Genomic DNA, 17,289 nt, shown 5'->3' with positions numbered 1-17,289 from the left:
TTCCTGGAACTAGCACACCCCTCCCTCTGAAGTATGAAATACATTCACAGCGAACACTGGCCCAAATGGTCCGTGTATAACAGCCATTAAACGTCCCCTGTCCATGCTTTACCCTGGCATCTTCATCAGTGGCAGAAACCCTTTCCACGACCCCCCACCTCCTTCATCAGCCCGGCTGAATGGTCAGAGCGATGACTGTTGTGTGTCTGTGGGTGGCACAGACACAGAGGACCAGTCTTCCACCCCCTCCGCAGAATAGCGCTTCAGTTGTGGGCCCCTCCGTTCACCACTGTAACATTTGCATTTTGCCCTCAATGGGCGCTCTATCCTCAGGCCGGCCGGGGACAGAGAGTGGCTGCCTATAGGCTGCAGCCGACAGAAGAGCTGTAAACGCCCTCCTAAAGGCGTCTGGAAGTGTGCCTTTATATTACACCACTGTGGCTCCAACCGCCCTTAATAAGCAAATGAGTGGCCTGGTGCTTATCCAGGATGGATACGTTGAAAATGAGCCATTGCTTCCCTTTCCCACATCAACACTTGAAACTGAGAAGCAATATTGACGAATCAGGCATCGAATCTTGGGAATCTGAGATGTGTCCTTGCATGCATTTCTCCATTAAGCTCCCATTTTCTCCAGCAGCACGGAGAAGCTGGGTAGGCTTTACAAGCCCTCATGATGTCTTTCTGATGCTAGCACAGCGCCCATGATCGATGGTCGTGCGACTGACAGTATTGGCAGACTGTAAATCAGAAAAACCAATCATGGATGAAGATCATGAGAAAAAGAGCTTAGAAACATGCAGGTGCAGCAACAAACGGGCCCTGGGTGTGTGATAGTGGATTGTACCATCAAGACTTTAGAAGTGGTAGCTTCGTATAGGTCGGAGACACTATGATTAGTGGTGCTGCTAGCCCAACAAATCCAGCTGAATCTGGTACAACACGGGGCACACTAAGAATAGAGGCGTCTTTCGGAGGCCTTGTCTTTGGTGGTATATCCCAAAGCATCTGTTTTTTGGGTGGTTGCATCAGAAGAAACTGTAACAAAGTCCTTATCCAATTGTCCTTCTCAGTGTGAAAGGAGGAAGGCCGCTGTGAGAAACTGACACAAATTTTTCTGACACGAAGCCTGTGATATGTGTAATCCTCTTACAGCATAGCAGAAGAACCTGTTGTATCCCAACTGACCGGCGAAGAAGGGGGGGTTAAGAAGGCGCTCACGCTTCCTCCTCCTTTCTCTCTCGAGTGCCTTGTCTCAGCGGTGTGTCATTTATATCCTCAGATTAATGCTGTTCCAATTATATTTTTGTAAAATATGCATGCCCTTCCTGTTGCTGGGTGTTTTGTTTGATACTGAAAAGAGCATTTCTTGGCCTGGCACACACTCATAGTCAACTTATCCGTTTCAGGAAGTTACAGGTCACCTGTACATTTCTCACAGACAAAACACAAAAACGTTTTTTTTTCTTTTACCTTGTCCCCCTTTTTTTGCTTTGTCTTTGCTCGTTCCTAACATTTCGCTTTTTCTAGGGCATCAATGAAAAGAGTCGTTCTTCTCGTTCATATTGTCTGTCCTTCCAAAGGAGTCCTTTTACCAGGAACACGAACAGCTGGTTATGGGTCAGCCTGTAACAGTTCACCAGGAAACCACTTTGGTGAAAGGCGCCAGCTATGAGACGCCAACAAGACAAGCACTCCGGTGCTCAGAGGACCGAAAAAAACAAAACATAAAAAAAAAAAAAGTCAGACCCAGTGATCCCAGCACCCGGTAGAGTAGCGAAGCACTGGATGCACATGGACAGAGCTTCTCTTTATCCTCAAACACAGAGAATTCTCCCTCTTAAGGATCTTATTTTTGTTTTTTGGGCTCTAATGGATCTGTTTGGACTAATGGGCCTGTTTGGAGCTCTGAGGCTCCGGGACAGCAGGAAACACTGAAAATCCATTATCAAATGATAGCTGAGGGCTTCTTACATTTGGGGTGGTAATGGAGAACCGGAATCAATGGTGAAGGGTGGGTAAGGACCGGTCACTTCAAACTGCCCCACGACTCATTTTCAGCTCTGACTATGATGTGATTAGGTATATTTGACTCTGTAGCTATAAGACTACCCTACAATTAACTATCTGAGTGAGAATAAACAAAGAAATGCCGTTGCTTTCTTTTTTTTCCCCCACCTCTAAGACACACACACACACACCAGCAGACACACAGCAGACACACATAAGACTGTGTTGCCTCAGCAGTAATTAAGTGCCTTTGTTTCACCAGCTGTAATCCCACAGATGAAGGAGTGGTACTGCTGCTGACAAGCCTGAGATTACCCAACAAGAGAGAGAGGAGGAGGAGGAGGAGGAGGGGGAGGAGGGGGAGGAGATACACACAAAGTGGGGTATAGTGGGATAAAGGTGAGATAAAGTATTTTTTATTTTTTTTTCCTTGCTTATTTGTCCTGGATATCGTGAATCTTTCCCCCCACAGGCCGCCAAAGCAAACACCTCCATGTGACACGTGTAATAAAGGCTTTCTGTGCGGTTACACCGCTGGTTTTAACTGACACCATTTTATATATCAGCCTCTCCCTTGATCACATTGTTTCCGTGCAAGTCCTGTCTGGCAACATCTCGGAATAGTTGCAGAATGCGGCGCGTCAGCTGAAAATCACATGCTGGTGTTATCACTATGCAGCACTGGCACTCTGGCTAGTGAGCTGTTAGCTCAAACCGTAGGTCAGGCGCTTCTAGGTAACATTAAAAGTACTTGTGCAAATACAGAGTGCTAATTTGAGAATATGTAAACACTAAAGCCATGAGGTTTTGGTGTAAATACAAGAAAAGAAAGTGCATGCAAGTTTCCTTAATTGTCTAGAGGGTTTGGACAATATTCTGCAAGAGCTGCGGTATTTACTTTGAATCATGTGGTTGTGCAATAGCAGAGGCAATTTAAAAATACCTGCAATATAAGACATTCACCTGATGCTATGGCAACTGCACATGTGCTGTTGTTTGTTTGGTTTGAGTTCGTTTGAGGAGGCAACGTTCAAAGCGCGTCTGCAACGGCACCCTTGTGAAGCGCCTGCAAAGACCTGGTCCCCGCTGCTAATCCAGCTGGAGGCTGAAGCCCTGCTTCAGTTAATCTGATCATCTGTGACCTGCTGAGACATGAAACCCACCCTCCAGAGCCCATTTAATCTGCACACACAAACACAAACGTGCACGGGTGCGGCGTGGAGGGACGCCGGCGCGAGGCCGACAGGTACACCCTCGGTTCTCTTTCGCATTGATCACATTTGAAGCAAGTGATTCACTTTCGCACACAAACACACCTCTGCGAGCACACACCCCGAGGAAAGGCTCGGCTATGACATTGCCAACTCTCAGTCAGTTGATAGGTGAGTCACAGCTAAAAGAGTGAGGCATTAACCTGCTTTCAACGAGCTGTCATTTCCCCGTGCTGAGAAGACAGATCTTGTCAGCTTTGCATTGATACGACAGCAGTCCTGCAACTAACAGACGACTCCAACCAGTGAACAATTTAATAAAAATAGCTTACATGATGTTGATGGCCTAGTTTGAAAAGAAAATGTGCCACAGAGCCCAAGAGGAAAGAACAGAACGCAAGTGAGCCTTATTCTAAAAGTTTACATTTTTTAACAAATATAACTTCAATCTCTCTCTAAGCAGTCAAAGCTGAACCCACCCTGAAGTGCTGCAAAAAATACCCACCACAACTGCTTATGCATTTCTAAAACAATACGACACGGCTACATCTTCTTTCTCTGCTGACACTATCGACTGCATGTCAGAGCGTGTTGAGGAGTTGTGTAAATCCATAAAACAGATAAAGGAGGATAATGAGATGGAAGGGAGAGAGCAGATCTATTCATCAAAGCCGCTTTCTAACACACTCAGCAGATAGAGGCAGAAATGTAGTGTGGCTTGCTTACTCTCCAGTTTGGAGATTTAAGCTTTGGTTGCTGACAAAAAAAAAAAACAAAAAAAAAAAGAGGGCGAGTCCAGTTAATCAAGTAAGAATTTGCACTCACACAAGTATCCCACTTAGGAATCTTATCTAGTATCAATGATCGCAGTCTGTGATCATGCATGTGACGTCTATTGTTCTCAAACTGAGGCCTGCACAATTTCATTCATCTACATGCAAGAGACAGAGAACAAGGTGCAGCAGGCCTGGTTCGGCGTGTTGTTTGTTGGCTGTGGCGACGAGGCCTCTGAGGCTTTCTCCTGTGGGCCGGAGAGTCTCTAATCCCACGCGGAGATGATGAAAACCGTCCTCATAAGAGTCAGAGCACAGAGCTGAACAATAGCTTACACTTGGTAAATGCAATAGTTGGCCTTTGGTCAAAGGAATGAGATCAATAAACCAGGGTACAGTGACTCAGCCTCTGAGTGTGTTTTATCTTAAAATCGTCAGATGCAGGTAAACATATTGATCACACTATTCACCCATGTCATCACCCTGCTCTTGCTCTTGGAGGTAAGATTCGGCTTGTGGATTGAATGAGTGGAAAAGAGAGCCAGATGCAGACTGAATCCAGTCGAAGCAAACGCAAACAGCACCAGAAAGCCGTTTTTCTGGAAGAATAAATGCCTCGCAGCCTCTTCCTGAGCCGTGCCAGTCTTAAACCCGACACTCTTCCTGCCGCGGATGTTTTAATGATTCGCGGTGCCAATTTCTGCTCACCGCTGTCACCGTCTTCTCTTTCCCTCTCGCCCTCCTGTCCCACCTTCATTCCCTCACCCGCCATGGGCTCAGCCTACTCTGCGAGGGGTGCACGCTGCCAATTAGTGTCCCCCACCTGTCGCCGTGGGTCACTGGTGCAGGCATCTGCTGGGTGCGAAATTGGCCATCTCGCTTTCGTCCATGAACTTTGCATGCACCGCCCCCTCCTCCCTCGTCGGCCCAAATGCACACACACACACACACACACACACACATAAACAGGCACGGATATGGTGCCATGACCTAAAGTTGACCTTTACGGTATGGCCACCCAGGGTGGTCAGGGAAAGACGAGCGTGACACAAATAACATCTCTACTTTCGTCAGGCTATTAAAAAAAACTACCCCTACTAGAATAGTAAGCATTACCATACATGTTTGGATCTCAAAAGACATTCAAAAGCCTTGATAGTTTGTATTCTCATTCTCTGTCGTCATGTCAGCGCACTCCCAGATGTCAGAAATAACCTCAGCCACAGCGTTACTATTCTTAATAAGAATAGCAATGCTGTGGCCGAAACTACAAAAATAAGAAGAAGACGACAACAAGAGAGACATATAAAGCAATACTTAAGAACCAACATCCAATCTGAATTAGCAGAGAGTGTATTGGTGTGAAAACATTTACAGTAGCCAGCTCTAAGCCTTTCGTTCACTCATACAAAGGCCATTTACACCGACTTTCATCAAGACACGCTCTATGAAATAACCCAGCAGCTATAGTCTAGCCTATTACATTTGATGTTTGAGAGGACATCAAGACTGGCCTTGAATGGATCGTCTTTTGTAACCTTGTGCCGCTGACTGCAACGGCAGTACGTACGGGTGATGAGCCAGTGTCGACAGAGGTGAACACAATCACGCTGACTCAATCTTTGTCATCAGGCTAGAAGGGTGAAAGACTGGCTCTTCGTTGTGTATATGTTGAGGGCATAGATTCAAATTTAAACAACTTTTTAAGTGCTGTCTTTGAGGGGGTTCGGCTCCTTGGCATCTAAACAGTTTTGGCAACTTCCTATAATTAACTACCCCAGGAACTACAAGAACTGCTTCAAGAGTTTCTTTTGCATTCGTATTCAACCAGGCAGTAGTATGGCAACATCACTTACAGTAGCTCTGTGTGACATATAGCAGTATATCAGGACCACACTGTCAGTCCAAGGCTAATTTAAAGAGACATGGTTTGTATAGCTGATGAATAACCAGTGTATGAAGTTATATAACTTAGGTTCAGGAACAAGTCCACGCCTTAAACACCCAATTACCCACACCTGCCTATTTAGGCGCATCTAGCCTCTCCTCGCCTGTTTGGCTCAGTTCTCAACCCCCCAAACTCACTCCCTGGGTTCCTCCATCTGAACATCAGAGGACCACCACCGGTCTCTACATCTTCCTTCATCCCGTTCGATATCTTTCCCTCCACTTAACCTCGTCAAAATGTAAAAAATAAACGTCTTTGTACACACTGAGCTGCTGCATTCACGTGTTCCTACGCTTTCGTCTGCAGCAACAGCCGAACACTTTCATCCTGCAGCGCAGACAACACACAAAAGTCACTTTCTACAGCAGTTCCAGAAAATATGTATAAGTTCCTTCAGTTTCGAAAGCACTTACTGAGAAGCTTACACAAGACATTCTGGCAAGTTTTATTTTTACTGGACAATCCATCACTGCAACTCATCAGGCCTCAATAGGATATGAGTCAGAACACTTCTAGGAGAAAGAAGGAGTTCAAACCGGGCTCAGTCTATTGTCACATGCTGGGGGAGCCCGTGTCAATCACCGACTTTACATTGTTGATTTTATTAACTGAATAATTTACAGGGTGACATGCCAACATGTAGGCTTTGACACTTTCAGCGCTGACATGTCTTCACATGGGATTGGGATGTCATGGTAGACCTGGTGCACAGCTGCCTGCTTGACACAGACCAATAGTCGTTTAGACGACCACAAAAAAAAAAAAAGTATAGGGCCCCAAAAGATTGCATTTCTGTTGCCTCATTAGAGGGAGCCAATTAGGAGGATCTCTGTCTCATTATAAAGGCTGGCCCCTGGGAGACAGCTGGGCCTGTCTGTCTAACTGCTTGTGGCTCTCTTGGTGTGTGTGTGTGTGTGTGTGTGTGTAGCCATATGTGTGTGTGCGTACAGACCGAGGGTGGCTGGGTGGGAACTGTGGAGCATCTTGAGCTGTGTGTTTTTGTAAGTTTGTTCATTTTCTAATCAGCAGACGGTTAAAAGAAGCCTGGGGGGAGGCAACAGTTAATTTTAATGTTTAAAATGGGCCACACTAAACGCCATATGCTTCAGTATACTGTCAGTGCAGGGAACACACTGTGGCTGGCATAGCTCATCGATGGCCTTCCGAGGAAGAAGAAAAAGCTGCAGCATTTAAATGAAATGCCGAATAATTGCTACTCTCAGACAACCTGAGTCCATCTCAGTGATGATGAAACTAGGGTATCAATAATTAATGAGGCCAACACTAAAGGTCAAGCACACAGCAAGTCTCCTGCCCGACTTGCCATAGATCCGCCTTCAGTTTTACTGCAGAGGTGCTCACAACCGCAACAACTACTGCAGCAGTCAGGGAGTTTTGAGTCCAGCTGGCTTTGAAATCATCAAATGTGAGGATGGCATTGATTCTGCAGTACTGATTTAAATTGCTGTGTTTTTTTGTTTTTTTGTTTTAAACAGAGAGGGAAAATAAAAATGCGGAGAATCAAGTACTTTCTCAGCACTGTGGGCAGCGATGGAAAAAGAGGATGACTCAGAGGTAGTGGGTGGACTGAGACCAGGTGAGACACTGGTACAGCAGATGGACAGATTTTCAGTCTTTCCATCGTGTTGAAATCAGCTCATTGGGTGAACTACTATTCTACCTGATGCTAAACATCAGTAGTGCACGTGCACCTTCTTCTGTTTTGTAGGGAAGATATGATGAAGTTCTAAACGGCCGTGTCCGAGCAAGCATTTTATTATTCTAGCTCATGACTGTAGCTTTACTCCTATTAAGATAAACGCTGCTTGTTCTCCCCTTTCTGACGTCTGGAAAGTTCTTACTTTAGATACAAAATTACCCGTGGTTAAATGTGGCCATGTGCTCTATCTGTTTGTTCTGGGTTTTATTTTTAGTTTGGCTGCCCACATTAAAAGTGCTCACCAAAATTCCTGTTGCTAGAGGACAAGATTTGCTACAGTGTAGGCCTACAGTGCTCCAATAATAAAGCACTCTAAAAGAAAGAAATAAGCGATGTATACATGGCTAAATTTGCAGAGGCAAAGTGTATTATTGTGGTTCTGCAGTGTCTTCAGTTCCCTAGCTGCACCCTGATGAGACAACGAAATGTGGGGATCACTCTCACACGCACAGAGACACACTGACCCACAGATATGGGTCAAGGCAGCATGAAAATGTATTAGAGAAAGACAGAAAAGGTGGCTTTAGATGTGTCGGTTCATTACCCAAACAAACACAATCTTGATACGATCAGAATATCTGCAGAGAAACAATTTAAATCACTAGATGCAATTTATTTAATCACGTTGATCGATTACTGAGGTTTAATGGTTGTTAAAGTATGCATGCTTTCCATTGTTTTTCCTTTTGGTATCAAACATTTCCACCGAGTAACTAGACCTGGGTCATGAGACAGTGAGCTCATCTGACTTCCTCTCTTACTTCTCCCCGTCTAGAACTTTTATGATCGGTTATTATGGGGCTGCGGGGATGAAATCACATGGATCAAATGAAATTTTTTATGGTTTGTACTGGCAAGATGGCAAGTGCGCGCGCTTGTGTCTTCATACGCGGAGGCCTTTTTAAGGAACGTAGCGGTGGGGGTCTCCTAGGGGCTCATCAAAGCATGCCGAGTCCACTGTAGCCCCACATTAAGCTCAAGTCAGTGCCTCATTGTGTCTGTGTGAATGACCCTCTGGGGTGGGGTGGGGTGGGGTGGGGGGGGGGGGACACCAGCTCCCGCTGCGCTGCATGCATTCCCCTCCACATGTTTGCTCTGCCCAGGGTGTGGCCCAGTTCGAGAGGATTACGCTGAGGAATGTAGCCGAGCCCATCTTTTAAAACAAGAGAGGAGAAGGGGGCTGAGGCCACTGGCATAAAGTTCATGTTCACTGAAGCTTCCTAAAAAATGCAAATGCAATAAGCTCAGAAGGGGGGGAGAACTTACAGTTACAGTCAGAGGAATCTCTTGACCTCAAAAAACAGCATCTTTGGCAGACATTAGCGTTTAGGTTTCTGTCTGGACTGGTACCCATTTACTCAAGGCACATTCCTGCTGGATTTTAATTACGGCTGCTGATAATTGTTGTAAAAATGCTGCTCTGCCTGGCTACAGCTATCACTTACACACAGGAAAGCCCTCACACTCCCACCTTCATCTCTTTACTCTTATTGTTGAATCACTTTTTTTCTTCCCTTCCAGCACTCTCTCATTATTAACACCTTCCCTTCTTTCCAGGTTCCCTCACTTCTTTATTTACAGCTTCCAGCCATCCCACGCCCCTCCAAAAAAACACTCACAGTATGCTCTTTTAAGGCAGAGTCCGGATTAAGATGTTCTTACTAAGTGAGAGAAACCAGGGCGCTTCACTCCCAGGGGGACCGCGCCGGGGTGGTGATACAAACAAGGAAACACTCTACACACCTGAAAGTAGCTTCTATTGTTTCTCGCGCTTTGCCGCTTTTCTTTTTGACAATCTGACGAAACATGATCGTGCCGAGATGCAGCGGGCTATCCCCCCCCCGCCTTTCAGACTATAGAAGCCCAGTCAGGCGTGATGGTCACCTGGTTTAAAGTGACTGGACCAGAAAAACATCAGTGAGGGAATTTAAACAGATCTGATCTGCCCTGCAGGACTTGTGTTTTGCAAAGAAGACACTTTCACATCTCTACTACGTGTAAAATTAATTTTCTATAATATGAAATAAATGCTAAATGGCAACCTCTTCACAAGCTACTTGTTTTTAGACAATTTTCTACTTAAAATCTGCACAGATTATGTTTTATACCCAATATCAAACGGTCAAAACCATTAATTGAGACGGCCATACTGAACATGAACAGTCTCTTGCTGTAAAGGGAAGAAATACGACCCTGTCAGCAGCATGGCCGGCCCCATAGGGAATGGAGAGCAAGAGAAGAAGAGACAAGCATCAACAAAAGGCTAATGTCTGAGGCGCAGCCAATGTGACATCCTCACATGACTGCCGTGATTGCATTTACTCCATTAAGGTAGGCATTCTCGCTCATTTCCCACAGCCCCCACCCGCCTCCACTCATCCCCACCATCACCGTTCTGTCACGGTTTCCATGGTCACAGCGCAACAAGTATCAAAGAGCTCCAAGGAAATGGCTTCAACCACGACGTGTTGGGAGAAGCGGTGCAGCTTCGATTGATTATCTATCATGTTCTGAAGTGAATGATTTCAAGGCTGCAAGGGGAAATAGATTGTGACTAAATGTTTTAGGCATTTACAGACCTTCAGCTGTAGCTCTATTATGATCTTTGTTAGATTAAATAGTGCCGACATCTCCTCATACCTGTATGAAGCCACCACATGCTTAATTTTCATGTCATTTTCCTAATTTGAAAGATAAAGCAGAGATAAACTCACCACAGGCTAACGTTTATGGGAAAGTCACTAAATAAACATACAGCACTGCCACATTTGAATTAAAGGAGAAGAGCCAGACTACAACAGAGGCCTTTGCCGTGTTTGAAATAGGATATATGGCTGAGAAAAACAGTTGACATATCTCAGCATTGCCACCGCTACATCTGATCCTGAGGTCACCACTGTCAAATTTTCATGTCCTGTCTCAGTGGAAATGAATGATACCTCGCAAGCATGTCTACATCCCTCGATGTGAATTCACCTCTAGCTGGACAGAGATGAAGCAGCTTGTCCTATTTTGAGAGACGACAAATGTAGCATAGAGAGACTATTTCTAAAGCCCACAATGTGGAGCAGGGGACACAAATAATCCCCTAGACGTTTACGCTGTAGAAATGCTGAGAGCAGTGCGATGTTGGGACGCTGCGTGATCGGAGAAAGCAAGAGCAAACTGAGCAGGTATGATTCGTCCCCATCATTTCACCCATGCAAAGCGCGCTAACGGAAAATGCAAAGCCAGGTTTTTTCGGTTGCCCCTGCAGGTCTTTCCTCTGCTCCAGTGGCTGTTTTGGCTGCTTCAAACTGCCTGCTGGAGATGATCAGGAATCTAAAAGCCGGGTTGTTCTTCAGGTCTCATGCACAAGAGCAATAATTGAATTATGCCCTCAGATGTAATTTAATCCCAGCAAAAAAACCTACGAGGCAATTAGTCTTACCGCGAGCAATGACAGCAGCCTCTGTGCGCAGTCCCGCTGCATTGTGTTTCAAATGAATTACACCTTTTTAAAAGCTGTGTTGCCAAAGATGACTGCCAAGAGTCAGAGACACCTCTAATTTACATCATTTCAAACCATAAGTCATATGAGTTTTTAAAAACACTGAGCAGATGTTTGAACCGCCAGTAAAACAGAAACAATAAATAAGTCACAGGTGATTATGTGGCTTGAAAATTGATATGAAATTTCAACAAGAAGCCACTGTGATGACAGGAGTGTTTTTACCAACTTAGTTTGAAAACAACAACCCCAACAGTTCAATTCTCCACAGAGCTGGCATGCTCACCTACCGCTGCCTGACAAGCGCGACAAGACTTACACCTCCTAGTCTCCTTTCACTTAAACGTTGCCTGTTTACGAAAAAAGGGACCCTCTGATCATCGGCCAAGTCACGCCTGGCAGCACACCACCCCGCCACGATAACCCTATCAGACGAGGACACCCAGAAAGATGATACGGGCGTAATGGGGTGAAAATCGGCCGGCCGTGGAGCGAAACACTTTTCCTAACGCATAATAAAGCATTCATTCTCTTTGCCGTCACGAGGAAAGCCTTTTTGAGGGAGAGCGGGGGTGAGTTGGAGTTAAAAGTACAGAGAATCCTGTATTCTCCTCCTGTCAATGGGCTGTATGGAGAAAATCCAGAGGGTAGAAAGCGAGAGATAAAGGTCTTTGTCTGTCTATATATTTAACAATTTAGCTTCATTAGCATTATAACTGACGAGTTGACCCAAAGTCAATGACAGCGACAGAACTCTTTGGCTAACAGCATCACATATAGGCTCGGACCTGATAATAAATGCAACAAATATTCCTGTTTTCCAAAACCTATATATTCCGAGGCATAGCACAAGAACTGGGTGCTCAACAAACCAAATGGAAACCTCTTGGAGAAACCCTGATGCACCTGTCAACTAGCATGGCCTCAGGACAGCATGGTGGCTCTCATCACACAAATAACTCTAATACTTTGACTATTATTATAAGTTAAATCCAACTAAATCCAACTAAAATCTGTTTTCTGTGCTTGTGAAGCCACACTTTAAGAATATAGGCATATAGCCATTTGTGAATGCAAAATCTCACAACCTGATGTATTCAGGATGGATGTAGAAGGTGTTCCATGTAGATCTTGGCTTGTGCTCGCCTTTCAAATAAAGATCTGAGACGTGTCCATAGATTAAATCTGGGTTTTTACACCCTTTTGTTGCTGAATGGCTGACAAAAGCTGTGAATTTCCCATTCAGATGGGCTGGGGTGATTTGAATATGATGAGAGAGCTTCTTCCTCCATGGCAAAAGAGAACAGGGGATACGGGATTAATTACCTGCAGCTTTCTAGGCGGTTACTGCAGCCTCTAAGAGTTATCCTGAGTGCACATTGCATGCACAGGCTTATCCTTTTATTCTATGAATGCTATGGTACAGATGATGTATGAAGTGTCAGGGGAGTGCCTCAAAGCCAATGTTTGCATAGGAAATGTCATTGAGCGCGGCCTCAATGAAATGTGGGACTAGCATGGAGTTGAGTTGCTCGGTGGTTCAGTCTCCCCTGCCAGGGATGCTTACTTATCATGGAGCAGCGCGATATCATGAGATGCGCACAGGTCCCAGCGCATGGCGCAACAACAAATCCATCCTGATTAGAGTCAGCTGTTTGCTCATTAAAGCATAGCTCACGAAATCTGGCAGCTGGGAAAGAATGTCACTCAGTGGCTGACGGCAAGCAATAACTAAAGCGAGCCTCGCTGAGAGCTAGGTCAGCTGGTAGCGCCATAAAAGCAGCTTGTTTTTACAGTGCAAAATAAATAACTGACCACGAGCGACTTGTAATGAAGAGGACTCTACTTTCCCTGGTGTTTCAGGGAGGTTAGGATCACTGTTCAATAACGCCGGCAGCAAACGTCCATTTCACCCTAAATGTTTAGCAAAATGCACAATGCTGGAATTAAGAATACATCTTGTCTTTCGCTGCTGACCTCGTACACAACCTTGAATAATGTGATATATACACTCTCCACGCTGCTGTTTATGTGAAACGCAGCGACAGTCCATACTTAAAAAAAGACGAACTACACAACGCAGTTCCAGTGTTCTGCTCCAGTTTCCCTGGCTATTTATCATTGTCACATCTGTTTTTTTTTTGTTTTCTTTTTTTTTTTTTCCCACACAGCTTGAAAATAATAGGTTGCTCTTGGGTGCAGTCATCTGATTTGCTTGCATGCAGGGGCTCGTGTGAAGCGACCTCGTTATAATTGGGGAGACGTTTAAGTGTCTGGTGTTAAGCTAATTTCAGATATTCATCACTATGCAAAAGCAAAGTGCCCAATAATGAGTGCATCAAAAGATAAGGAATAAAAGAGGACAATAACTTTTATTAAGAGGGGTTAACAGATCAACTGCAGGCCTGTATTAAAGGGATAAATACTTCAACGTGGCTTTAAGGCCTCTAATTTTCACAATGTAATATTCTTGTCTGTGCCTCTCCTTGGATCTCTGAGAACCAACCATTACTAAACACGCCGTAAGTGTTTACGTTGTTTGCTGGCAAATGTGTGTGACAGCTGAAATGCATCCAGGAATAGAAGCTCTGGAACGACTCAAGGCGATCAGATGGTCGCCCTCAAGTAAAGATGATGGACTGGGCACGGTAACATTAGAAGAACATGCCATGTTAAAGAAACCAAACACACACACATCTGTGGTGACAGTGAACGTGACAACAGACCTCTCCGGCCTTTAGCTTCATAGGTCAGACCGGTCTGCTAAGTGCAGCACAGCGCGGAGACCTGACACACATGCTAATTTGAGAAGATAGCTTACACCTGCCGTCCATTAGGAACACACAAAGCTGTGAAATTATACATCAAACGCTGACATATGATCCTATCTAGTTCTATATGTTTCACGTGATTCTTGCTCCTTACCTTTAATGAGTCAAAACAGGCGATCACCCTCCCGTTTTCCACCTGGCAGCTTTTGGGCGGGTGGGCAAATTTGCATTCTTCGTCGCTGCGCGAACAGGTCCCCCTCTGAAACTGCCGGCACACTTCCAGCGTCAGCCATTTTGTGTCCCGTATCGAGGCAATGTTTAGAGCCATGTCAACAGCACCGGCTGCGGAGCTAGGGTGGAGCGGGGCCACTTGGTTTAAGGAGGAGGAGGCGATCCTCTGAGGAGGTGTATCAGAGTGTTCCAGTAAAAAAAAAATAAAAAATTAAAATTAAAATAAAAAAAAAAATTTAAAAAATAAAACAACTAAAAATGCTGGAGCATGTAGCTAAAAATGATCTGCTTTAGGTCAGGGGATGACGTTTGCCCTTGCAGACAGGGGTTGGAGGTAATGGACTGGCAAAGTCTCGGTGACCTGAGCATGGGACTGCGCTATTGCACTACTGTGGCGTTTGTCAGTCAAACAGCTAACTGTTCATCAATCAGTAAGTCTCAGGTGCAGACCTCTGACAAGGCAGAGGGGGCATACTTGTAGACAAGCTCTACTTGATGTAGCAGTGTCCCCCAAATGTCCTCTGAATGTGAGATAATAGCTTTGCAAAGGGGGATGTTGGAGAGCAAAGGTGGTGCTATTTTGAGGTACAATGGCACAGATTAGGACAACACAAAATGTGTGGCTTTTTGTCGGTTTAAAGTCTTCTCTCTCTCTCTCTCTGAGCTTTGGCACCTTGGCCAGCGGTGCAGCAGCTCCCCCCCCCCTTCGCTCGGGGTGTCCGCACTCGGAGCACAGGTGGGGACAAACCGAGGGTCAAGGGTGCTTGCGGCTGAGCTGTGTCCTGTCAGAAACACTCTTCAAGCAGGGGTGTTGTCTCACAAGGCACTTTCTGTCAGTGATCTGAAACAGAGAGGATGAAGAGACAAAAAAAGGTTAAGAAACAAACAGAGTGGAGTTATTTTAACAGCGGGAAAGGGCCTCACTAGAAACGATGGCAAACTATTTCACTATTTAACAGTATTCGTTTAAGCATGTTCATTTGAATTTGTGTGCCTACTGTCCCAAAGGGGTGCTAGCTCTAAAGGGAGCAGGCCAAATAAACCAGAGAAGGTGAGGTTTTCCAAAAGCCACTTGTATTTAAGCCCCTCCAGTCACTACTGTGTGCCTTTGTAAGAGGTGACTACAAGCCCACTGGCTTGCCAAAGTATTGAATACAAAGTGGTGAATTGCAAACGCCTCTGTGCTATGAGACAGTGGACAAGGGGTCCAACCCACCCTGTAGAGCAACGGACAGGGACAGGATGGTGCAGCCAATAGAAAACAGCGCAGCACAGCACTATTCCGGGCAGACGTCCAGCAGCCAGAGAGGGACCGAGACAGATGCATATGCCAATGCCAGACACGATTATGACGCTGCCCAGTGTCCTGCAATATTCACTGGTCTCCCACCATCCCAATTGGGCACCGGCTCATTGACAGCAGCCTGTCCATTTACATTCAAGAGGGGAATGTGTGTATGCACTCTCTACCGTGTCCTGGAAAGGCCCAGGTCCCTGTGTCTGGTTGTTGTCTAGGGAAACAAGGGGGACAATTGCTAGAGCAACAATCTAAGGAAGTGACCTTTAGCTCGAGCGTACGAAATCCATTACTAAGCTACTGCACAGGGAGCTCTTTTCTTGGCACATCTGGAAATGTTTTTCTGCTAAATGGGGGGCGGGAAAAGGGGTTGAGGACACCAGACGGAGGGAGGAGAAAGAGAAGGGTTGTAAAAATCTACAGCTCTGGTTAAAAGATTAAGATTTTACAGTTCCATGTACATATAAACTCGTCTATGGAAAGCAGACAAGACGAGGTAGGAGTGGACACCAATACCATGAGAACAAGATCTTGACAGAGCGTATGACAACTCCACTTGTTAATGAAGGCAAGTTAAGGCTTGTACACCCATCTATGCAGCCGTTTAGCGAAGAAGAAATACTTCACAAATTCCCTTTGTAAACAGTCACATATAACTAGTGGCAGAAATATGCTTCCCCTTGAAATAACCCACCCACCCTACACTGTTTCCTACGAATTCAGACCACCGTCTCGCAAATCATATTGTCCCACTTTAGTGCTGATCATGTGAAATGAGATCAGAAGCTTCCTCGCCCGACCGTACTGACGCCCAGGCTCCACTCTCCAAGGCCGGATTTAATTTCACATCATCTCCCCAGGGGAGTGAGCCAATCGCTGCAGAAGAGACAGTCAGGTAAGAATCATGTCAGATCTGACCTTTAACAATTAATCCCTTCTTATTTTTAGAAACCATAAGAAGTCTGTGATCAAGCTAACCTACTTTGTCAGAGTGTATGATGGGACGACAGCGCCGTTTCTCTGCGAAATGACAGGACACAAGTGAAGGAGCAGGTAAAATGGTTGGTTAACACAGACATCAGTCATTTGTATTTCTTATGTTTACACTGAGGAAAACTGTTTTTTTGCGAAGCTGAAAGCTTTTGTGAAAATCCAACAGGCTGGATAAGGGTTGGTCGGGGTCATCTGAAGAGTTCTCGGGGGACTCAATAGGCAACATTCAAGCAATGTTTGCCGTGAAAGATATTCAAAACAAATGGCAAGGGCTGAAAATCAAAAGGACCCTTATGTGGGCGGTAGCAAGATAAAAAACATGCAGCAACATGACCGCATGTCTGTTCTCATTCTGTATGAAACTATTGTACGTTTCTGCAGTTCTCGCTCTCACTCAGGGAATGTAACTGCTGTAAAAGCAAATATTTATTCGTCATTATTTTGGTGCAGTGGTTTGCTGCGATGCACAAACTCTGCACAGAAACTCGGCTGGAATTAATTACTTGGAAAAATCATAAAATAAAAGTAAAGAATAATCTTTGCGGCATTGTGTTACCATTCATTTGCATACTAAATACTTAGCAGAACAAACCGTTCTCCGCTTTAGCAGAGATGACTGAGCTCTCTTACATTTGTGAAAGCAAAGCCGAGCCCCTGCTGGAAAGCAAACTGTCATCCCGGGGGGAAAACTATTACCTCTGTCATATAATAACATCCCATCCTAAGAATATAAGAAACCCAAACACATAGTGGGGGGAAATTGCTTTGTGAAAATGACTACTTTGGAAAACTCTAGCTGAAGTCAGGAGCAGTGCATGCAGTTTTAGTTTAGGCTGATTAGGCAT

The 17,289-nt window shown here is 45.1% G+C and overlaps 1 protein-coding gene across 11 annotated transcripts in view; it reads right to left on the bottom strand.

Annotated features, from left to right (window-relative positions):
* The window catches only part of mbnl2 (muscleblind-like splicing regulator 2), a 43,470-nt gene that overhangs the window by 19,509 nt on the left and 6,672 nt on the right, over window positions 1–17,289 (bottom strand). For all 11 annotated transcript variants that reach the window (XM_084574596.1, XM_084574597.1, XM_084574599.1 and 8 more), the window contains exon 2: window positions 14,078–14,995. In XM_084574596.1, the coding sequence (XP_084430722.1) occupies window positions 14,078–14,251 (174 nt within the window). In that variant the 5' untranslated portion in view covers window positions 14,252–14,995. The remainder of the gene's footprint in view (window positions 1–14,077; window positions 14,996–17,289) is intronic.

Source organism: Chelon labrosus (genome assembly GCF_963514085.1).
Source record: "Chelon labrosus genome assembly, chromosome: 24".
NCBI lineage: Eukaryota > Metazoa > Chordata > Actinopteri > Mugiliformes > Mugilidae > Chelon > Chelon labrosus.
The sequence above is the reverse complement of the archived record's forward strand: the minus strand, read 5'-3'. Positions and strand labels throughout refer to the sequence as shown.